The sequence below is a fragment of the Miscanthus floridulus genome, chromosome 16 (genome assembly GCF_019320115.1).
Source record: "Miscanthus floridulus cultivar M001 chromosome 16, ASM1932011v1, whole genome shotgun sequence".
Taxonomy (NCBI): domain Eukaryota; kingdom Viridiplantae; phylum Streptophyta; class Magnoliopsida; order Poales; family Poaceae; genus Miscanthus; species Miscanthus floridulus.
Window position 1 is genome coordinate 31,948,577 of NC_089595.1, and position 23,858 is coordinate 31,972,434.

The 23,858-nt window shown below is 42.6% G+C and overlaps 1 protein-coding gene and 1 long non-coding RNA gene across 2 annotated transcripts; one reads left to right on the forward strand and one right to left on the reverse strand.

Moving 5' to 3' along the window:
- The first annotated feature begins 1,125 nt into the window (after positions 1–1,125).
- On the forward strand, positions 1,126–6,431 carry LOC136514395 (gibberellin 2-beta-dioxygenase 1-like). Its single transcript, XM_066508359.1, has 3 exons — positions 1,126–1,719; positions 4,612–5,035; positions 5,548–6,431. Exons 1-3 carry the CDS (start codon positions 1,304–1,306, stop codon positions 5,827–5,829), a joined length of 1,122 nt encoding a protein of 373 aa, XP_066364456.1. The 5' UTR covers positions 1,126–1,303; the 3' UTR covers positions 5,830–6,431.
- On the reverse strand, positions 4,916–9,260 carry LOC136514396 (uncharacterized). Its single transcript, XR_010773635.1, has 3 exons — positions 9,002–9,260; positions 6,464–6,561; positions 4,916–5,053 (listed from the first exon to the last, which is right to left on the reverse strand). It is a non-coding gene; the product is annotated as an uncharacterized lncRNA (long non-coding RNA).
- Positions 9,261–23,858: the final 14,598 nt, after the last annotated feature.

The window sequence follows — 23,858 nt, forward strand, 5'->3', positions numbered from 1 at the left end:
ATATTTTCATTTCCATGTTTCATGGTTGATTTTTACGATGTTGCAGTACTACTATTTGAGATGGTGCATTACATAATTTTTTATGGTGCAGCACATAATTTTCGATGTTGCAGTACATATTTTTCGATGTTGCAGTACATGTTTTTACAATGCTGCACTACATATTTTTTCTATGTTGCAGTACATGATTTTCGATGTTGCGGCACATAACTTTTGATGTTGCAGTGTATATTTTTTCGATGTTGCAGTACATGTTTTTCGATGTTACGTTACATTTTTTGCGATGTTGCAGTATTTATATTCCGATGTTGCACTATATAGTTTTTCCATATGTTTGCGATGGGACAGGGGGCGCGGTGGGAGAACGGGGTGCGTTGGGGAACGAGGACATGGGCGTGGTGGGGACGGGGCGCCATGGGGGAATGGGGACAGGGGCGTGGTGGGGAACGGGGATAACGGCACGGTGGGGAATAGAGTCAGGGGCGCGGGTGGGGAACGGGATGTGGCGGGGAACGGGACGCGGTGGGGGAGCGCTACTTAGGACCTACGTCCGGACGCCGCCAAGGGGTCGAACGTCCGGGCTAGGTATTCCGTTAATTATATGGTAGTTGGTCGTAAAAGATCTTCGAGCCCCACAACAATCTACCTTACTTTGAAACTAGCTAGCTACAACTGGCTAGCTAGATCGAAGGAGACGTCCATCCGATCCGTCCCAAGAATCAAATGCGAGAAGGGTTGGAAAAAAGGTTAAACAAGGTTTCCACCGTCGTCAACCGCACTGTCGTCATGGTGTGTGTAGCCATTTCAGTGGCATGAATTGTTTTTTTAGAGCTCAATACACAGCTTACCTAGAGAGAGAAACTACTATACATAGATCGAGCATAGATAGAGAAATCTTAGGTTGTGTTGATCTGTGGTACGTTCAGAGATTTGTTAGTGTTAAACTATACTAAACAGGAGGTTACAGTCGTCAAGACTCTAAGGCACACAGCAGTCAAAAAGATCAACAGGCCAGGTCCAGGGGTCAAGTCAGCATTTCAATAGAAACCACCCTCTCTCTCTCTCTTCCAGACGTCCATATAAGCACACCACCGCTGTTCTCTCCCCTTGCTCCCAAGGCCGGCCCCTACACTAGACACATCCCACTCACTATCGCTACTAGTGTGCGTCCATCTCTCCGCTACACTCCACGCATTGCGCCGTCTAAGCTCACTACGAGATAACGAGCGAGAACGCCCTTATTACAAGAGACAGCGCGCGCCAACCTCAGCTCAGCTCGTCACGAGCACGACACGCCAGCAGCATGGTGGTGCCTTCCACGACGCCGGCGGTGCGCCAAGAAACGCCGCCGCCGCTGCCGCCGCCGTCCCACGACGGCATAGGCATACCGACGGTGGACCTGTCGGCGCCGGGCGGCCGCGGCGCGCTGTCGCAGCAGGTGGCGAGCGCGTGCGCGGAGCACGGCTTCTTCCGGGCCGTGAACCACGGCGTGCCCCCGGGCCCCGCCGCGCGGCTGGACGCCGCCGCCAGGACGTTCTTCGCGCTGCCGCCGCACGACAAGCAGCGCGCCGGCCCGCCCAGCCCGCTCGGCTACGGCTGCCGTACCATCGGCTTCAACGGCGACGCCGGGGAGCTCGAGTACCTGCTCCTCCACGCCAACCCGGCCGCCGTCGCCCACAGGGCCAGGTCCATCGACACTGACAACCCCTCGCAATTCAGGTATACAAAACATACCTACGTACTCTACCTAACTCTCGTATGCATACTATATTTTCTTGCATGTACATCTTTGTGAAAGAGAGATATATATGTTTATATTGATGCATGTTCTCTACATCGTGAAATGATTGATGGTTAATGCGAAACCATGCACATTTAGAGATCCATGCTAGAGTGTGTAATTCAAAAAAAAAATCCTCTACAGAGCTAGCTAGCTCCAACGCGAATCTCAAAGTTAATAACTCGGTTTACGCAGACATATATTTATTTAGGGCTAATTTTAGGTGTTGTGTTGCATTGTCGTCGTTAAGTTTTCATCAGTATTGCTCTTCCAACTTTACAGTCAAACTAAAGTATGTATACACAGCATACGTGTCGCACTCTCTGTCATGGTGATTTATGCTAATAGGCCTTGAGGTTTTAAAAGCTTAAGCTGTCAAAGAGAGATATACGCCAAAGGAACGAACAGGGGTTGTGAGGTGGTGTTAATGTTGATGGCTACCTGGAGTGTCATGCTCCTCTGCACTGTGCCTGCAGTGCTCCTTAATTAACCAACAGCCTATGCTGCTGACAGTGTGTGATAGATGTGTGGTTTGCATATCATAGTCCTACACCTGTCGGAATGTCTCGCTTGATGCTAAGTTCTCAGCAGCTAGCAGATGCATTAGTATAGTAGTGAGAGTAGGTTTATTTTTGTAAGGTTTTCCTATCTTTTGTGTGTGGAAGGTGATGCAAACATTTGATATATATTAAACTTTGTTGCATATTATAGTTAAGGGCTTAAGGTCAACACATGATGTGTACATGCATGCATGTTTGGCATAGTTTTATTAATTCCCTGCTCATTTATAATATTGGTACTTGGTCGTTTAGAAGTCAAGAGCACTTGGGGTATCATGCATGTATGCCCTCCTCTGAAGTGTTAGACTTTCTGAGAAAGCATCCTTTGATAATTGATAGTGCAAACTTTTTTCGACAGAAAAGAGAATAATAGTTCGACAGCAATGTGGGCATTCGAAATCCAAACATATATTAATCTGAATATCACACTTTAAATGGATAGAAAAGAAAGATAGTTCACTCAAGATTCTTACTCATAATTTTTAACTTTACTGGTTTTTTTTAGTTGTATGCTTTTATCCGTGACTATGATAGCTTTAGGGGGATGTTCCTGTACAGTTCTTGGTAGAACTAGTATCTATGTTGTCATAGTCAGAAAGGCCCCCATCAAATAAATTGCGCAAATGCATAATTATCACAATAATGGCACAATTGATGCCACAATGGGCAGAGCAATGATATGTTAGTTCCAACAATTCAAGAGCATACATAGTAGTAGCTAGTTTCTAAAGCAAAAGAAAAGGCACAAACTTGACAGCTCCACAGAATGGGCTTGGGGCGATTTTCTGATGAAAGTTAGGTATAATTGCCTTGCCAAAAGAACATTCCAAAGGCTTACAATCGACTGCTTTTCATTTTGCACTGAGAAATATGGCTTGTACATTTTGCTTGTGAGAGGGACAACCCTTGCCCATGCTGGGAAAACATTTAAATGCCTAACAATTGACTGAACATAACAGATGAGATATCTTTAGCTATTTCTGTGCATTCGGAAGGAGAAAGATCTCATCCAAACAACAATGCTAGCCTGCTAGGAGAGATCCCACACACTACACTCAGGCCAGGCAGTGGCCTAATTCAATAGAGTTGGTTGAGAGCAAATAAAAATGAAAGGGACAAGAAAACCCTCCCTCTAAGGTAGTTAGAAGAGAAGACCCCTCTCAGTGTCAGGTCCCTCTCCAACAAACTATATATGTGTATTTGCATGTCAATCAGTCTCACATATCTGCGGTGCAGTGGTCTTCAATTAATGGCCATACCCAACCACCAATTGATGCAGCTAGCAACAGAACCCATTGCTATTGGATAGCACTTACAACTTTTTCAGTGAAGTACACTAAGTTCCATACAGAAAATGATGTTTTAGATGGCCACAGGATATACATCATATATGAACTTGAAATGAATTCCCTTTGTTCTCTATCAACTAGACATGAATCACTGATATATTGCCAATGTTCCAATATTCATAATATAGCAGCTATGAAGAAGTAGAAGGTTGCCTTGATTACATAAAAATCTAAGCTTACAGGCACAGCAGTTGGGAAACATACAACTGTAAAATGCTATTGCATAAAAGAATGCTAGCAACAAGAATAAAAATAGAAATGGCATCAGAATCTTTCAGTAACCATTTTGCCATAGAACGCAGGTATAGGTAATAGCAAGTAGGGTCCACAGAAGTACAGAAGCTTGATAGGAAATAAAATGCACCCCAGGGCCCCCAAAGAGCATATCCATGATATCCATATAAAGCCAAGCAAAGGAAAGGAGGCACACATGCAACGGGTCCTCTTTATGGCAAGATGAATGAGATGTCCCGGGGTACGTAGTGGCAGGGGCAGTGATGAGTGATACCAAGCACTGATGAGTCTATCCATGGAGCAGTGGAAAAAGCATGCCCAATCCTGTCGAAAAAACCCATTTGCCCATTGGAAAATTGGTCACACCAAAGTTTCATGTACGTCTGATCCAGAGCTATCCATGCATCACAAGAACCGAATATGTAGCATGTGACTGGATTCTGGTTCTGCTGCATAGCCCAGATGCATCCCTAGCATCAAGCTACCGTCTTTTCAAGGCTGCAGCTTTTGAGTTGCTGCATATTCATACATCAATCAGTCAAAATCTTCTCATCTTTCTTCAGTCTCCTTTTTCTCTGCCATGGCACACATCCAATTGGTCTTCGTGATAACTCTATTCTATTGATCAAATCGATCTTGGGCAGATTTTAACTCACATGTTGATGCTTTTTCTTCACTGTTGTTGCAGTAATGTGGTGAACGAGTATGTGGGAGCAATGAGGCAGCTTGCATGTGAGATCCTGGACCTGTTAGGAGAGGGGCTAGGGCTCAAGGACCCCAGATCCTTCAGCAAGCTCATCACTGACACAGACAGCGACTCACTCCTGAGGATCAACCACTACCCTCCAGCATGCACCATTCAGAAGCTTGACCATGAGAACCAATGCAAGATGAAGAGCAGTTTCAGAATCAAGACTGGCAATGGTGTGAACCAGTCGGCAGGTGCACGGATCGGATTTGGGGAGCATTCCGACCCACAGATTCTTAGCTTGCTCCGATCAAACGATGTTGATGGCCTTCAGGTGCTTCTGAACTGCGACGGCAGGGAGGTGTGGGTTCAGGTGCCAGCCGATCCATCAGCATTCTTTGTCAATGTTGGTGATCTCCTCCAGGTAAAGGCATCGGTTTACCTGAAAATAAACAGCACTAGTAGATTAAGTAAATGAAAATTCCTTCTATGAGCTACTTAGAAATTAAATTAGCTGACTCTTAAGTCTAAAACAAGCAAAGAGGCTAGGCACAACTCAGCACCCCCACCATTAGTACTCGCATATGAAATTGCATTATGCAGCTCCCGTCTGTGCATCATAGAAATAGATTCTTCACTTACTAAAAACATGAAAAAGAAATGTATCTGTATTTGATTCGAACTCTAAATAGACACCAGGTTAGCTATTGCTCCTTTTGTGAAAAGATGGGTCGGCACTGATATTTTTTGGACACATCGCTTGCACTGCATCAAGTACATCGTACCAACTGACAAGAATTTCTGTTTTTGTCTTGTTAGTTGTTACTACATCTGAATCTAACAATAACCAGATATTAATCCATAGTGCAACAATACAATATTATGTCTCTCGTACTTGGTTTGTATTCATCTCTCTTTTCCCTTTCTTGTTCCCAGGCTTTGACAAATGGGAAGGTGATAAGTGTCCGACACAGGGTAATTGCAAGCTCCTGCAGGGCAAGGCTGTCCACAATCTACTTCGCTGCGCCGTCACTGCATGCACGAATTTTGGCCCTCCCAGAGACAGTCACAGCCAACTCACCCCGCCAGTACCGGCCCTTCACCTGGGCCGAGTACAAGAAGACAATGTACTCCCTCCGCCTGAGCCACAGCCGCCTCAACCTCTTCCACATCGACCATGATGACCACAGCAATGTCGGCAAAGGAGAACAAGAATAGGGAGCACTTGCTGAACTGCAGGCAGAGTTTATGGTGGGGACTAGGTAGGTAGAATTGTCCCCAAAATTTTGGCTCTCTGGCTTCCACAGCCAGATATCTAGTATTATGATGGTGTAGGGTTGTGAGTCTGCCAATGTGTAATAGTATTTAGCATTGTACAGAAGTCCTTGTTGTATGGTACTGATGTACTATTATTGCCTGTTTTAGCAGTTTGTTGTCTCCACCTAACTTTTATTTACTCTCCCCCTTTTCTAGTGTTGCCTTCGCTTAAAGAAACCTCTTCCTTGCACAAAAGTGAGACCTAACTCAGACTCCTCCTGACAATTTTGATACAGTATCCTTTTTTAAGAAATCTAAAATTAAAGGCTAAAAGGACTTCAAATGTCACATATGCTACAAGAGTTCAAGGAAGTGATAGAATGTTCCAGTAATTAAGTCTGCAAACCCATTCCATCACAAACTATTCCCCACTCTTTATCACCTTCATAGTGCAAATATTGACCCAAATTGAAATATACTAATACTATCTATATGAATAATAAGTACATCTTTCCTCGAACACGCAGGAGAGTTGTGTATCATTATATTAAGAAGAAAAGGAAAGCAGATTGACTCCATACAAAAATCCACTCACTCGTGCCTCACACCTTTGCAGTGAGTTACCAACCCGACCACATCCTAGAGCCTTCCAGGGCGCTTGCCTCCAACTGGCTCAAGGGTAGCATTATTTAACTGAATGGACATAACAAGACATAAGGACATAATTCAGTTTCAAATCATAGGTAGTGAATAAAAATTAAGTTAATTTTGGTTAACTGCCAATCTTCATGACATCAGAATCAAAGTAAATTACCACATGTGGATTCAACAAAAGAATAAGCCAATGTGTGGAGGATAATGGTAAAGGGGGCATATATCACAATACATCCTGAAACGGGGTTTATGGTGATCGATTTACAAAAGAATGGCCTATTTCGATGATATTTCAACCCAAGTTGGTTTTGATGTCCTCGACTGTCCATATTAAATGATAAGAGAACAAAAAAGCATGATTTGAGCAAATTAATGTATTGGCCCCTCTCATATATAGTCACACACCTACAGTCTTTCACACTGTTATACAGTGTGAACCTCTCTGATTGGGGTCTTTCACACTGTTATACAGTGTGAATCTCTCTGATTGAGAATCAATACCTTAAATTGTATGCGATGGCAAGAATAGATAGAGACTCAGTGATTTTACCTAAGGATGTCGAATTTAGCTGCATGGCTTCTTTCCAAAAAAACAAACAGATAGATAGATAAATTGGCTGCACGGAGTGAGTATGCCTCAACTATTATTTTGGGAGAGGTATTAGGCAGCCCTCGAGCAGCTCAAGGTCCTATTTGGAACCTAGAATGGCAGTTCCGTGTTTGTTACTACAGCATAAACAGTAAGAGCCCTGCCAAGATAGTTTTCTGATTGATTCTCCATGCAGGATGCCATCGTCATAGCTGCATGAGCCATGATTGCAGTTGACCAATGCATTTATAGCTGTTCAAGACAGCTCTAATCGCCGCATATTCATGCAATCTATTTTAAGAAATAAGGTATAGTGATCAGTAACAAGAAAAAAAACTTGAAAGGTATTTCTGATAATGGCATATACATGTCAAAATGGAGTAAACTGAGATTCAACATCATGATAACACAGAATTAAAAGGGGTTGACTCTTGTTAGAACAGACATGTTCTGGTGGATTTTTTTGAGAACATGTGAGACCTCAAAGAAAAAATAGGCCTATGGTATAAATATATGCTGCCAAACAGATGACAAAAGGTCTCCATAGCGAATTGTAAATATTGACTGCACTGGTTGCGTGCAAGACTGCAATGAAAAAGCATAGACTAACTGTATAAATTACAATCACCAGGTGAACAAAATTTCAGTACTTCTAATCATGCTTTATGAGTATTTTGATGCTGATGGAAAAAAGAAGAAGATATTTGTGTTTTGAATGTAGTAGGTATTAAGTTGCTTGAAGTCAGAAGGTCAGCTGAACACTAGAATTTAATGAAGAAATAAGATGTCGATTAGCATCTGCATTCCAACTGGATCCCTGAATACTTCCAGGCTTCCAGCTCTAGCAATCATAAGACATCAGCCGAATTGCTTAAATTGTTTGCACTTATGATAGAATCTGGAAATATCAGTTCAAGGACATGTAAGCAAGGTTTGCACATGGGAAATAATAGATTGATTATGAGGGTGCAATATGCACGCATGTATGAGTCTATGACTTATGGGAACAGAACCAATCAATGGAGATCTTGCCTATGAGTCTATGACTAATCACACAATGTGAAGGGGCTCAAGGCCTGGTGCGGCATGTCACATGTCAGCCCCAAATGGCCAGCCGAACTAGGGCACTGACCATCTGTCTAACAGATTAGGTTTTTAAGCAACTAAGTGAACAAATAGATGTTAACACTTTTTATTCATGCTTTAACTTCATCACCTACAAATCCTCTAGCTTCTGCGATTCCATTTCTGGATTAGATGTTACATGGTAGCATGGTGCCTGAAAGAGCATGCGGAAAGGTAATGAGATATTCCATGATACGCCTATATGAACAATCCATACACTAGACTAGGGGTAGAGCAGTACTTGAGATGCTCAGTTTAATGTATTTGATTGGACAAAATAGCTTCTAATCGAGAACGCATTTAAGTAGCTACGAGAGCCTAGATTAGTCAATTCCATTCATGTGGTATGTGAGCTTGATTCTTCAAAATTACATCCAGAAGATCAGAGAATGGTATGTGAACGGTAAGCGAATCTGCATTGAAGGATGGCACAGAAGGGAAAACGCCAAAAGGTTGGCAGTTGAAAAACATCGGCAAACTTCCTACCAGTTTTTTTTTTTTGAAAGATCCATATCAAATCGACATGGCCCCATGGATAACCCTATAATTCCAGGCACTTGGTCTAACGCAAGCTCACTTTACTCAGAGAGCTGAATGAACAATAGAAAATTTCGCACTAAAAAGTTCGTAAATTGAAAGCCGAACGATTTGTGCGCAAACAAAATGTAGCAAAAATACCAATTTCTCACCCAACCCGTCTACTCTCACGGAGACAAGAAAAGAGTCTATACGCATAACTTTTGACTAGTAATTCCCCATCCTTACCTGATCCCCGGGCTTGAGGTTGCAGGCACGCATAATGCAGTTAGCGAGGGAAAACGCCGAGCTTTCCTGAGTCCTGATGATGCCGGCACACCGGGACTGGCAAGGGTGCTACCGGCGGCGGCACAAAGACCTAACGGAGCAAGCATCTGGTCCCAGCACATCAGCTCGGAGGACTCGCCGCCGCTGAACCTCAGCAGATCCGCCCGCCGTCGCATTCGGCGGCGACTCCTCGGCGGCCAGCTGGGAATGGGAAAGGCTTGGGCCGAATCTTTCACACAAAGTCCAGACGTTAACGGCCCACAGCTCTGCCAGCTTGGCCCATTAATTCCAGATAATTCATTTTTCTTTTGTGGTAGTTTTTTTTTTTTTTGGCCTAAACTAGATTCAACACGACCTTCGACTTATTATACAACACCTGTACTATGTTCTCATTTGTGTGTGTATATAATATATATAATGCCATATTTTTAATATTTTGTAATCTTGTATTAAATATTTCAGCCCTTAAATGATTTAAATGAAAAAAATTTAACTATAAAAGTTTTTATCTTCTTGAGGTCTACCATTTTAATGTAGGTGTGTATCCATCTGAACAGTTTGAAAAATTAAAATTTTTGAATATCAATATCTAAGATTTTTAAACAAATATATGAGACTTTAAATGTCTTCAAATCAAAAACTTGTAAACTGCAAAATTGTAGATTTCATTGACAACTACAAGTTTGATATAGATCATATCATGTCGAATGTCATTTGAAATTTCTAAATTTTGAAATTTCAAAATCTTAGAAATTAAAATGAATATTTAGAAATATAATTTACTTCAAATCAAAATTTGTTAAATATGAGGTTATTGATCGTATTGGGAACTACAACTTAGGTTGTTTAAAAATTCTAATTCTAAAATTTAAAATTTGAGAGCTAAAAATAATTTTTGGGACTCTAATAAAAAATTATCAACTATAAAGTTATGGATTATGTCAAGCTTTACAGTTTTTGTATAAAGTTTGTCTTCATCTGAGTTGTTATGAAAAGTTATGAATTTCTTAGACAACTGTTTTTACAGATGGACCCTTGAAAATTAGAATAGTTATGATTTTTTAGACAATTATTTTTAAAGGGACGGGGCCTTAGAATGGCCGCCTCTATTAATCTATTTCTAGAAGTGGACCTTTAGAATGCTCACCTCTGTTAATAGTCGGTTAACAGAGACGGGCTATTAATAGTCAATTAACATAGGCGGTCTCCTTAGGTGCATGCCTCCGTAAATGATTAACAGAGACGTAAATGATTAACAGAGACGTGAGTTTTGTTGAAGCTTGTCTGACCATTTTGAAAGTGCATCTAGCCCTTTAGTGGGTTTTGGATGATTGTATGACAACGTGATTAAAGGACTAACCCGTTTGCTAAGTGTGGACAGGTAATAGGTTATCTCACAGGTACTTAGTGAAAGCCAAAATGATGTGTTGTTGCATAAACAATCTAGTTCAAGCATAAGACAACAATGCAAATAAAATTCATGTGAAGGCTTATTTATTGTGGGATTTCCATGTACTATGTGAAAGCAAGCTCGTGATTATTAGTTAATGAGACATGAGGGATTGCATATGGAATGGTCTCATATTTGAAGCTTGCTAAATTAAAATGAAAAAGATAACAATACATATGAATGGATGATCCAACAACAAGATGTGACTTGATGGCTTGAGATGGTGAAGATAGCAAGGAAAGGCTTCGAGGTACTAAGCAAGGGTGAAGGGCAAGCGACGGCTTGGCGGCCGAAGAACTTAGCTAGGGTGAAGAAGAAAGTACTTGCATTTAGTTGAGGTACTAATCAAGCTAAGATGGTCATATTGATGTGAAGAATCAAATCTATAATGAAGTATTTGATGGAAGTGACTTGATATATTTGGGATTATTCAAATTTGATGAATGGAATCAAGTCACATGCTCAAGATGGCTATGCTCAAGTGAAAAGATCAACATCAACTTGTTAGCACCCTTACTTGATGAAGATTGGAAGAGACGACATCAATTCAAAAGAAATCAACTCAAGTGGTATAAATTCATTTTTCCTTTGATCTTGAGTTTAATAGGTATGCCGTACTATTAAGAGGGATGCATCATATTGATAGATAATGTTTCATAAGTGCTCAAGCCAACCCATGTGAGTTTTGAGAATTTGAGCGACAAAAGAGCTAACTGATTTGTTGCTGGTCTGGCAATACCGGACGTGTCCGGTATTCACACCGGACGTGTCCAGTATTTGCCCAGCAGCTGTTAGATTGTTCTTCTCGGGTTGGTTCGTCGGGAGTCCCGACGTAGGTCGGGAGTTCTGACGGTCGGGAGTCCCAGCATGGGTCGGGAGTTCCGACGTCTCGCACTTCAACTAACTTGGAGGGTTCACTGTTCTGGTCATACCGGACGTGTCCGGTATTCATACCGGATGTGTCCGGTATAGATGACCAAGAAGCCAACGGCTAGTTTTCAAAAGCCTTGAGGGTCGGGAGTTCCGACGGTCGGGAGTTTCGACATGTGTCGGGAGTTCCGACACCTCACTAACTTTAACTCAGTTACATGTTTTTCAAAATTGTTGAGGGTCGGGGGTTCTGACTTGAGTCGGGAGTTCCGACGGTCGGAAGTCCCGGCGTTCTTCGGGAGTTCTGACGCCTCACAACTTCACTGTAACTTAGTTACCGTTGGCGCAGTATGAGTCATACCGGACGTGTCCGGTATTGCAACGGCTATAAAACGACTAGTTTTCCTTGGGGGCTATAAATACCCCCAAGCCTCCACCTTTGGAGGCTGCTGATTCTGCTGAGATAGACACACGTTTTTGAGCCTTGCCAACTCTCCTAAACCCTCTCTTAGCGAGTGTGTGATCCAAATTGCAAAATCAATTTGTGGGTTGAGAAAGAATTTGAAAAAGAGAGCAAGCCACCACTTGAGCACTTGTGCATATTGTCAATCTCGTGATTCGCATTTGTTACTCTTGGACTCTTTGGTCCTAGACGGCTAGGCGTCGCCGAAAAGCAACCGAGAGATTGTGGTTGCTTCGGAAAGTTCGTAACGGTCGATTCCGCCGCCTCGGAATCATTTAGTGGAAGGAGGAAAAGGAGTTGGAAAAGACTCCGGCTAGAATGACCTTCGTGGTACCCTTTAGGGCTGACCTTCGCTGGGTCGCCCGCAGCCCCCTCAACGGAGAGTAGGACTCAAACAAGTCCGAACTTCGGTAAAACAAATATCGTGTCTCAATTCGCATTTCATTTGATATTTGTGTTGCTTTAGCTATTCTGCAGATAATCTGTGTATATTACTATCTCTAATAGTTTCCTGCAGTTTGGATTGAAGATAGAAATCAAAAGGAGCAAATTCGGGGCTGTTTCACTGAAGTCGTGAATACCAGACACGTCCGGTATACCTACCGGACACGTCCGGTATTAGCCTCTGCACCAAACTAAATTGTATTGTGTTCTAACTCTTTGGTTGCAGGCATTTGGCTCCTAGATTTATTTAGTATCTTTTATATACTCTGTGGCTAACTTGTGAGGGGTGGTACTACTCGTTATTTGGAGTTTCCATTTTGGAAACTCTCTTTACTTATCGTTTCCACATTTAAAGGTGTTAATTTTTAGAAACGCCTATTTACCCCCCCTCCCTCTAGGCGGCATCCTAGGTCCTTTCAATTGGTATTAGAGCGAGGTTCTCACCTAAAGCTTCACCGCCGTGAGAAAAGGATGTCGACGCCTATCGAGTTGGAGCCGGCGCTTCTCCAAAATGATGGTTCAAACTTTTTAACTTGGTCAATACATGTACTCAATGCTTTTAGAGATATTAGTCCTCTTGTTGAGCATATTGTGGATGTAAGCATACCTCTTCCTATAGTTGATTGGAGCAACTACAAAAATTTGTCAAAAGAGGAAGAGATATGTGTGCAACTCAATGCTCAAGCTATTAATATTATTTTGAGTACATTGAGTGTAGAGGTTCAAGATGAGGCAATCTTCAATGGACAACCACCTCCGGAGAGTGCTCATCTCATTTGGACTAGACTTTTTGATTTATATGGAAAATCCAAATGTGATGATGCATTTGAGATCGAGTCAATGGAAAGTATGTCCATTGTGTCTTCATGCAGCGAAGAAGCCTCATAAGACCTGAAGAGTGCCGAGCCGGAGCAAGAAGTGCAAGTAGCGCATGACTTGTTGTCTGCCTGCACATACTGGACGTGTCCGGTATGCCTACCGAACGTGTCCGGTATGGCCGAGGCAGCAGACCAGCAAACATCTGTTTGCAACGATGCTCAAGCCCGGTGGCAACCAAGTGAAGAGTCAACCTCAGTATCTCATGATTCTCATCACTTGTGTCTCATGGCCAAGAAAAGCAAGAAGAAGGTCAACAAGAAAGATCAAGAAAAGGAGAAAGCACAAGTAGATGATCAAGATAAGAGTGATGTTGAAGTTGAAGACAACTACAACCTTGATCATCTTAACCATAAAGACAAGTTCATTATCATGAAGATAGTTGAAAAGAATGATGAGATTGAAGAAGAGATAGAGAAGCAAGAGCAATCGCTTCAAAATCAAGAAAAGTTTCTCATCTCCAAATTGCAAGAGCTAAAGGCAATAAATGAGAGGTATGAAAAATTATCAATTGAGCATGCTTTAGTTACTAAATCCTCTTCTAGTGTTCCACAACTAGAGAAGGAAAACTTTGAGCTCAAGGCAAGGCTAGATGAACTATCAAGCAAGTATAATATGCTACAAGCAAATTATGTTCATCTAAAGTGCTCTTATGAGGAAGTAGTAGAATCAAGCATTATGCTTGAGGTGGCTCATGAGGTTGTGATTACATCGGTAAAATTTTGTCAACCTCTCACACATCCGCTCACTAGTACACCATCTCAATTAAATATTTCTTGTACTAATGAGTGTGCTCCTCAAGCAAGCCAATCTTCGATTGAGCTAAATCTTATAGAAAACATAGAGCTCAAAGAAGAAGTGCAAAGATTAAAGAAAGATGTGATTCGGTTGAAGGGTAAGGAGAAAGCACAACCTTCTCAAGATAACCGTGATAACATGGTGAAGAAGCTTGAGAAGGGTTCAAACCTTGCTTCCTCCAAAGCCCAACAAAAGAATCACATCTCAAGCAAGGCCAACACAACCAAGAGCAAGAAACATGGAAAAAGGATGTGATATGGTTGTGGATTGTATGGACATGAGTGGGCTATGTGTCCACACAAGAGTTGGGCCGACAAGGTTGAAGCCACCAATCAAAAGGCTTCTACCAAGGAGGCCAAGCAAGTGAAGAGTCATGGACAAAGTGCTTGTCTCATGAGCAAGAAATTGGGGCATCCTACCAAGAAATACCCAATGTACAAAGAAGCAAGAAAGGAAGCCCAAGTTACAACTAGAAGATGCTATGGGTGCAATGAGATGGGCCACAAGGTTGATAGATGTCCATACAAGCAAAGCAAGCATAGAGCACACAAAGGCCGCATATGCTATGCTTGTAGAAGAAAGGGGCATCTAAGCTATGAATGCCCAAATGATAAAACTCCTAAGCCAAACACATTTGTTTATAATGATATGCTTAGGAAGACCACAAATGGAGTTAGCACTAGTAAGGTGATGTGTTCACCACAAACTAATGCTAAAGCCATTTGGGTGCCTAAGCACTTGTTGACTAACTCAAAAGGACCCAACAAGAGTTGGGTACCAAAGTGTGCTTAGGTTAATGATGTAGGTACTTGGTGATGAGATGAAGGTTTCGGGGTGGTTGAGCAAGCAAATTGACAATATTCACTCAATCTATCAACCAATTCTCATCATAATCTCTTATATGGTTGACCCAAAGATAATTCAATGAACATATCAGATATTTCATTCTCACCATTGGTAACAAGTACCTAAACCTTGTAGGATAGCCACTTTGTTCGTTTCGTGTTCTATAGTTCACAAATAGGTACATTTGTGAAATAATGAAAGTGGCTAATAAGATTCAATTAAAAGGAATTCTACTTTGCCATATGATGCTTTTAACGGCTCTCTAGTAAAGCAATTCATTTGTTAAGATGCAAGTTTACAATAAATACTAGAGCTAAAATTACAAGCCGTGAATTAATTGGTTCTGTCCTGAACCTATCGGACGTGTCTGGTATTACTATAGGACGTGTCCGGTATGGCCAGGGACAGAAAGTCAGTGCTTCTGTTCTGTGTATTCCGGACGTGTCCGGTATATCTACCGGACGTGTCCGGTATTACAGGAACCAGAATACTTTGTGAGCATCTCCCGAACTTAATTTTAAATATGGCAATTTTATTTAGTTTATGGTCAAAATAGAAAATTGACTCCCAAATTCTTAAAAGAATAAAGTGCTTGTTGAAAGTTATTCAAATTACTTGAAGCACTTATTTAGGGGGAGCTAAATTTCTATTTTTGCACCATTGTGAACTAACAAATTTATCTAGCATTTTCTGTTGTTCTTTGGATGAAAATGTATCTAGCATTATTATTTGGCAATTGAGGTCAACATAAAGATCATCATGCTATTTATCCTCTTAGTGGTATTCCTATGGGCTCAAGACAAAGGTATGTGTTTACATACATATATTGTAAGTGCATTTAAGGCCCTTTGTATGTTAGAATGTGCATTTGTGTGACATAGGAGAGATGTTTTTTTCAAAACCACTAACTAGCATGAGTAGGAAGTGTGAATTGGAAAAATTATTTGAATCTTGGTCTTTGTGACCTAGCCTTGTCATGTGATGATTATAGCTCTCCTTGATTGTTTGATTGACTAATCACACATGATATGGCTTTCTTAAGTCCACAATCTACTTTGTCTCTCTCTCTCTCTCTCAAGTAAGCGAAATCTTATATATGCCAAATATTTGGAAAAGAGAAAATCATTTTACGGCATTGGATAAGGAAAGTGATGATACTCAGATTAGGATCAACATTATATACCTTTTTGGACTAAGAAATAACAGAAAAGGGGATTGGAAGAGAGAAAACACATTTTGGAATAAATTGGGCCAGCCCGTGTATACCGGACGTGTCCGGTATGATACCGGATGTGTCTGGTATGAGCGGTACTATAAAAACAGAGCGTACCCTTTTGGCCCAAACAGACTTGCCTCCTCCAAACCAACCAGCCGACGCCCTTCTTCCCACCTAGGGCGACCAAGGATTTCACCAAGGAAAAGAGAGAGAGGGAGATTGCATTGTAGAAGGCTTGGATCAAGGATTGAAGGCCCGTGGATTTGGATTTCACATCGCTCTCTCTTCTCTCCTCTCAAGGTACCCTAATCACGGACCTCGTCCGATCTACTTGGTCAATACATGATTTGAAAATTCCTTCAGTCAATATGCTGCATTGGTGATGGAGAAGCAATGCCCAAAGTTTGGTATTAATCCGTGTTGGTTTGAATCAAGGAACCCTGGTTAGGGTTGCTGGTCGCCCATACGTGTCCGGTATGCTACCGGATGTGTCTGGTATGACTCAGCAGAGCAGGCTCTCTGCTTCCTTTGATTCAATGCTATCCTAGAATTGTTTATTAGGCACAGTTTCTTCTATATCTATGTTTTGCAAACCTTGTGACAATGGTGTGTCGAGGTGATTGTAAAACCTTGGATAAAAGAATCTATGTCTAATTACAATTCAAGAATAAGCTATGGGCATGTATCTAAAATTCTTTGGAAATCTTTGGATACAGGACAGCAGCCATGAGTGGACGACAGGAGCCGAGGTCCAAGCACAGGCATGATCCAGCACTTGAGAAGTACAAGAAGGCGAGACATGATATGCATCCTGGATTTCAGCCGACCAGCAGGAGGTCCACCAAGGCTGCCTCTAGTGCAGCAGCTCAGTATGCAGAGGGGTCTAGGAGCTCTTCTTCTGACACAAACACTGATGAGTTTAGAGTGGAGTCTAGAGATGAAAGAAAGAGGAAGAGCACTGACAGAGGATCAGATGGTGACAGCTCAGATGAGGAGCAGGAGATTGAGGAGGAGGAGTCAGTTTCTCTAGTTCAGCACCAGCCTAGTCAGGGGATGCATTATGGTCTTCTTGAGACACGTCTGCCCAATGTGCCCTCCTATGTTCCCAGAGTTGACTACAGGGGAAAGGGTATGACCAGGAAGGCTAGAGATGAGCGAAGGGTTGATCCGAGGAGCTTACCTAAGGTTCAGTACGATCACTGCTTCCAGACAGCCTTTCACTTGGATTTCTACTCTAGTGTTATTCTCACCAGGAACCCTGTGATTGCCAGGTCTCAGTGGATTGACTAGCAGTACGTTACAGAGTTGCAGAAGGCCTCAGTTGATCATGCCATTGCCATTTGCCAGCGCACTAGGGTTTATGAGATCATGGAGTTCCAGCATGACTGGAACATAGAGGTAGTAGCTCAGTTCTATGCTACTCTATTTGTTAAGGAGGATGAGCGGCGGATGCACTGGATGCTTGAGGGCCAGTGGTACAGTGTTGACTATGATGTTTTTGCCGCCCACCTTGGCTTCTCAGAGGATGATCTCTAGAGGGACAGGATCCACACCGAGCAGGTGTTACCCCCTGAGTAGCTCGCATATATGTATCCTCCTGGTGGTGAGAGAGGAGCTGTGGGGAAGGTTCTAGGTCTTCACCCTACCTACAGGTACCTAGACAGGATGTTCAGGAAGACTATTGACTGCAAGGGTAGAGACAAGGGCAACATTGCAGATTATTCTAGGAACCTACTCCATAGGATGGCACCTGATGCTCGGCCTTTCAGCGTGTTTGACTTTATTTGGTCTGAGATCAGGAGTGTGGGAGAGAGGCCCCTCAAGGGCTGTGGTTTTGCTCCTTATATCATGCATATGATTGAGCAGGTGACTGGGCACACATTCGAGTATGATAAGATTCACAAGGCCCTGAAGATTATTGCAGATCTGCCTGAGATAGGGTTACCTCCAGCAGGACCAGGAGGAGGAGCAGCAGCACCAGAGGCAGATGCACCTGGGAGTGGTGCACCAGCAGGAGCTTCACCTTCACCACGTGCTCCTTCACATTCTACTTCACGCCGTGGCAGTCCTCCCTCGCCTATCCGCAGGCTTTTCAGCTCCATATTTGGGATGTGTCGTGACATCCAGACTAGGCAGCAGAAGGAGAGGGAGGCTAGGAGGAAGGACACTCGGACTTTGAAGCAAATTGCTTCTAATCTTGAGCTTGATCCTCCTAGATCTCCTCTATCAGATGAGGCAGCTAGTGAGCCTGAGACCGAGGAGCAGCAGCAGGCTAGATATGATAGAGAGTATGTTGAGTTCATACAGCGACAGCAGCAGCAGCAGGCACCTGAGCACCCTGACACTCTACCACTTCAGGCTCGTGTGCCTACTCACTCTCAGCCACGTCCCAGCACTGCCGACGACTATGCTATAGATTGGTGGAGTGACTTGACAGGTGGTGGCGGCTACTACGGCTCTGGTGGCTATGACCCATCTGGTGCTGGTGGTTCTCGTCCGGCTGGTGTTACCCGCTCTGATGACGAAGATGCTGGGAGAGATGATGATGATGATGAGTGATGCCAGAGATTAGTGACAGCTTGTAGCCCCTTTGTCCTTAGTATGTCATTGTTGGACCTTTGTGGTGATAGATGACAAAGGGGGAGAGAGACTGATTAAAGCTTCAGGATAGTTTCATTTGCTTATCTTTGTACCTAAAGATATATACTGCAGGCTGTAGTTTGTTTTTGAGCTTCATTGATTATATCTTGTGAGAGATGAGACTTATGCTTTATCTATGTATCTCTTGAGACATGATCTTTATCTATATATCAGTGGTTTCTGGACTTGAGAAAATTTGTAATGAGTGCTATGTGTGAATTACATGTGTCATATTTATTTTCATAAGGACTATGCATGCTAGAATGAAAATATTTGATGTGATGCCTTTATATTTATTCTTGTATGATATATCTTGTCATATGTATCACGGTTTCTCTTTGTCACACACACATGCACCCCACGGATGCAATGATTTAGGGAGAGTCTCCTATTTGTTTTAGTATGTGCAATTGACATTTGAGGTCAGTTTGTGAATTCTAATCATAAGCACATATTAAGGGGGAGCCTCTCATAAATCATTGAACCCAAAAGTTTAAATGTTTATATCATTTTATAAGCTTTAATCAAGTTGTCATCAATTACCAAAAAGGGAGAGATTGAAAGTGCATCTAGCCCTTTAGTGGGTTTTGGATGATTGTATGACAACGTGATTAAAGGACTAACCCATTTGCTAAGTGTGGACAGGTAATAGGTTATCTCACAGGTACTTAGTGAAAGCCAAAATGATGTGTTGTTGCATAAACAATCTAGTTCAAGCACAAGACAACAATGCAAATGGAATTCATGTGAAGGCTTATTTATTGTGAGATTTCCATGTACTATGTGAAAGCAAGCTCGTGATTATTAGTTAATGAGATATGAGGGATTGCATATGGAATGGTCTCATATTTGAAGCTTGCTAAATTAAAATGAAAAAGATAACAATACATATGAATGGATGATTCAACAACAAGATGTGACTTGATGGCTTGAGATGGTGAAGATAGCAAGGAAAGGCTTTGAGGTACTAAGCAAGGGTGAAGGGCAAGCGACGGCTTGGTGGCCGAAGAACCTAGCTAGGGTGAAGAAGAAAGTACTTGCATTTAGTTGAGGTACTAATCAAGCTAAGATGGTCATATTGATGTGAAGAATCAAATCTATAATGAAGTATTTGATGGAAGTGACTTGATACATTTGGGATTATTCAAATTTGATGAATGGAATCAAGTCACATGCTCAAGATGGCTATGCTCAAGTGAAAAGATCAACATCAACTTGTTAGCACCCTTACTTGATGAAGATTGGAAGGGACGACATCAATTCAAAAGAAATCAACTCAAGTGGTATAAATTCATTTTTCCTTTGATCTTGAGTTTAATAGGTATGCCGTACTATTAAGAGGGATGCATCATATTGATAGATAATGTTTCATAAGTGCTCAAGCCAACCCATGTGAGTTTTGAGAATTTGAGCGACAAAAGAGCTAACTGATTTGTTGCTGGTCTGGCAATACCGGACGTGTCTGGTATTCACACCGGACGTGTCCGGTATTTGCCCAGCAGCTGTTAAATTGTTCTTCTTGGGTTGGTTCGTCGGGAGTCCCGACGTAGGTCGGGAGTTCCGACGGTCGGGAGTCCTGGCATGGGTCGGGAGTTCTGACGTCTCGCACTTCAACTAACTTGGAGGGTTCACTGTTCTGGTCATACCGGACGTGTCCAGTATTCATACCGGACGTGTCCGGTATGGATGACCAAGAAGCCAATGGCTAGTTTTCAAAAGCCTTGAGGGTCGGGAGTTCCGACGGTCGGGAGTTTCGACATGTGTCGGGAGTTCCGACACCTCACTAACTTTAACTCAGTTACATGTTTTTCTAAATTGCTGAGGGTCGGGGGTTCCGACTTGAGTCGGGAGTTCCGACGGTCGGAAGTCCCGGCGTTCTTCGGGAGTTCCGACGCCTCACAACTTCACTGTAACTTAGTTACCGTTGGCGCAGTATGAGTCATACCGGACATACCAGACGTGTCCGATATTACAACGGCTATAAAACGGCTAGTTTTCCTTGGGGGCTATAAATACCCCCAAGCCTCCACCTTTGGAGGCTGCTGATTCTGCTGAGATAGACATATGTTTTTGAGCCTTACCAACTCTCCTAAACCCTCTCTTAGTGAGTGTGTGATCCAAATTGCAAAATCAATTTGTGGGTTGAGAAAGAATTTGAAAAAGAGAGCAAGCCACCACTTGAGCACTTGTGCATATTGTCAATCTCGTGATTCGCATTTGTTACTCTTGGACTCTTCGGTCCTAGACGGCTAGGCGTCGCCGGAGAGCAACCGGGAGATTGTGGTTGCTTCGGAAAGTTTGTAACGGTCGATTCCGCCGCCTCGGAATCATTTAGTGGAAGGAGGAAAAGGAGTTAGAAAAGACTCCGGCTAGAGTGACCTTCGTGGTACCCTCTAGGGCTGACCTTCGCTGGGTCGCCCGCAGCCCCCTCAACGGAGAGTAGGACTCGAACGAGTCCGAACTTCGGTAAAACAAATATCATGTCTCAATTCGCATTTCATTTGATATTTGTGTTGCTTTAGCTATTCTGCAGATACTCTGTGTATATTACTATCTCTAATAGTTTCCTGCAGTTTGGATTGAAGATAGAAATCAAAAGGAGCAAATTCGGGGCTGTTCCACTGAAGTCGTGAATACCGGACACGTCCGGTATATCTACCGGACACGTCCGGTATTAGCCTCTGCACCAAACTAAATTGTATTGTGTTCTAACTCTTTGGTTGCAGGCATTTGGCTCCTAGATTTATTTAGTATCTTTTATATACTCTGTGGCTAACTTGTGAGGGGTGGTACTACTCGTTATTTGGAGTTTCCATTTTGGAAACTCTCTTTACTTATCGTTTCCGCATTTAAAGGTGTTAATTTTCAGAAACGCCTATTCACCCCCCCTCTAGGCGGTATCCTAGGTCCTTTCACATTTACATATACATCTTTATAAAATGCTTGCATCTCTTAATGCGATGATCGGACCCCTAAAATCATTCCTGTAATGGTGTATGTGTATATATATGTATATTTAATATTAAATAGTGAAAAATTATTTCTCTAAAATTTGGTCCATTGCATAGACCGACAAACACTCTCTCTCCAGGTGACTTGACGACGAACTTAGGCATTGGTAAAAAGACAACGGCAAATTTTCTCCAAACCATAGTACACAACCACGACTAAGTTGACCTAGGGTACTCAGTAGTCACCTAGTCGCCACTATCGTACTATGCCTGGGGTTCTATTTTCGGTTTCTGACAGAAGCAGGCCACGTCAGTCCACATCACCACACGTAAAGGGGTCTTCTACATAATAACAGACCCGAGCGGGTGTCGTATTTTTTCAGGTGGAGGAGAGAACAACTAAAAAATTCATAGCTGGTGAGGAATTCGTCACTAGCCTCACATGTTAAGAATTTATATGGATAGTTCCCCAAAATTCATATGAAGAAATTCTAATAAATCTCAAAGATCCAATACTTGTGTTTCCTAATGGGGTTTAATGTTTAAGCCATGAGTAGAGGTGGGAGGTACAACATCAATTAGTATCGTACTGCTAGTTGATGTGGAGGTAAGGGGCTCTCATTCCTATATATATATATATATATACCAATCCTCTTGGAAAAAGACACTAAAAACTACTATTGGGAGTTCTAGTTTGGAAAATCCAAAGATAGTAAATTAGTATTTTCCTCTCCTCGTTGCTACGCTGTCATCGTAGTCTCTCCATCCCGACGTTTGCGTGCACCGATGTTCGGGAGAGCAGGTCTCCGGAACCCTCATCTTTGTGATCCTGCACCTGGAGAGGATGAATAAGGTTTTTGGGAAGCGCTCATCGCGCGACTGCTCCTGACTTTCACGACGGTCAAGCGACGTTGTGTCCCGACGTATTCGTCATCAGCTGCTCCGAGCTCTTCCTTCACCACTCGTCGATGACTTAGTACCACCACCAGTAGCGTCTCCCTCTGCATCATCTTCACCAGCGACATCATTTTCTTCTGCAAAACAAAAGGTACACACCATGTGACCAATCTATTATTGTCATTCATCCACTGTGTTGATCATGATGATCTTAGCTATGTTGCTAGCTATATTGTTATTAATGCTGCCTGATTTAACTAGTATGTTAGAGATCTGCATGCTAGTTTATGAGATTGTCATTATTTGTATTATGCTATTAATCTTGAAATTAATCAGGAAATTGCCTAATTATTCAACATCACATGTGTCCCAATAAAAAGCTTGGTCCCTGCATGCTTGGCACATATTGATGTATCCTGTGGCCCTAGCGATTTTTTCTTTCTTTATTTCCAATTCCCCTGTGTCAGCTAGCGACTACACCGTCTTGTTGTGGATAATCTAATAAGGGCACCACCAACACTGACTAATAAAATCGTTAGCCTCATAAAAAATCTACAGTACACATAAGCAAGAAAACAATGAGAATACTAACCTAACCCAGGCGTATAGCCAACACATCGTTTAGTCATCGCCCTCGCATTCTTTTTGAGATGACATGCATGCAGGCTTTGTGTACGCATGCCAAGGACATCTCCCATTGCTCTTCAACGCGAGACCCAGAAGTCACTTTTGCTTTTTGTCAAATGGAGCGCTCGCTGTCTCTATCAAGCCACTCTGAGCATCTGCGAGACCACCATCTTCTTACCTTTTGTTGTCTAAGCCTAACAAGGCTACATTCACCTGGAGCGTTGGGCACGACCTAAGGGAGCAAGTCCACCTTGACTACCTCACGCAAGTTCATGGCAGCATTGTGCTTATGTAGAAAAGATAGAACTGGTATAAAAAGAGAGAAGCTCGCGCAAGGACACAACGGCGGAACAAAAGGAGTACCTGAAGTAGCAATGGCGTGAAAGAGCTCGCGCGGCTTAGAAAGAGGATGAAGGTGGAGGAAAAAAAGAGGTGGGGTCCATAGAAGAGCTTTGAGGCCCTGTTTGACTGGTATTAAATTGGCTTCTGCTGATTTGTATAACTGATTTGTTGTGAGAGAAAAATACTGTTTCACTGCTGATTTGTATGGATTAAAGTCGGTGTAAACTAACGTAGCCTTGAACTGCCCTAATAAAGGTTTTTGATGACTCCAGCCCGCCCACGTCACTGCCGACGCGCCATGCGCAGTTGGCGAGCACAGGCCAGGGGCAATCACGTGAAATTGAGCCGTCCCACTTCGCCCCGTCTTCCAAATCCCAAAGCCTCGTCGCACCCCCGCA

Excerpts from the sequence above, each read along its gene's own strand:
- LOC136514395 (XM_066508359.1), top strand. The coding sequence starts at position 1,304 with ATGGTGGTGCCTTCCACGACGCCGGCGGTGCGCCAAGAAACGCCGCCG. Across the intron at positions 1,720-4,611 it reads GACAACCCCTCGCAATTCAG|TAATGTGGTGAACGAGTATG; the intron begins GTATACAAAACA and ends CTGTTGTTGCAG. Across the intron at positions 5,036-5,547 it reads ATGTTGGTGATCTCCTCCAG|GCTTTGACAAATGGGAAGGT; the intron begins GTAAAGGCATCG and ends TCTTGTTCCCAG.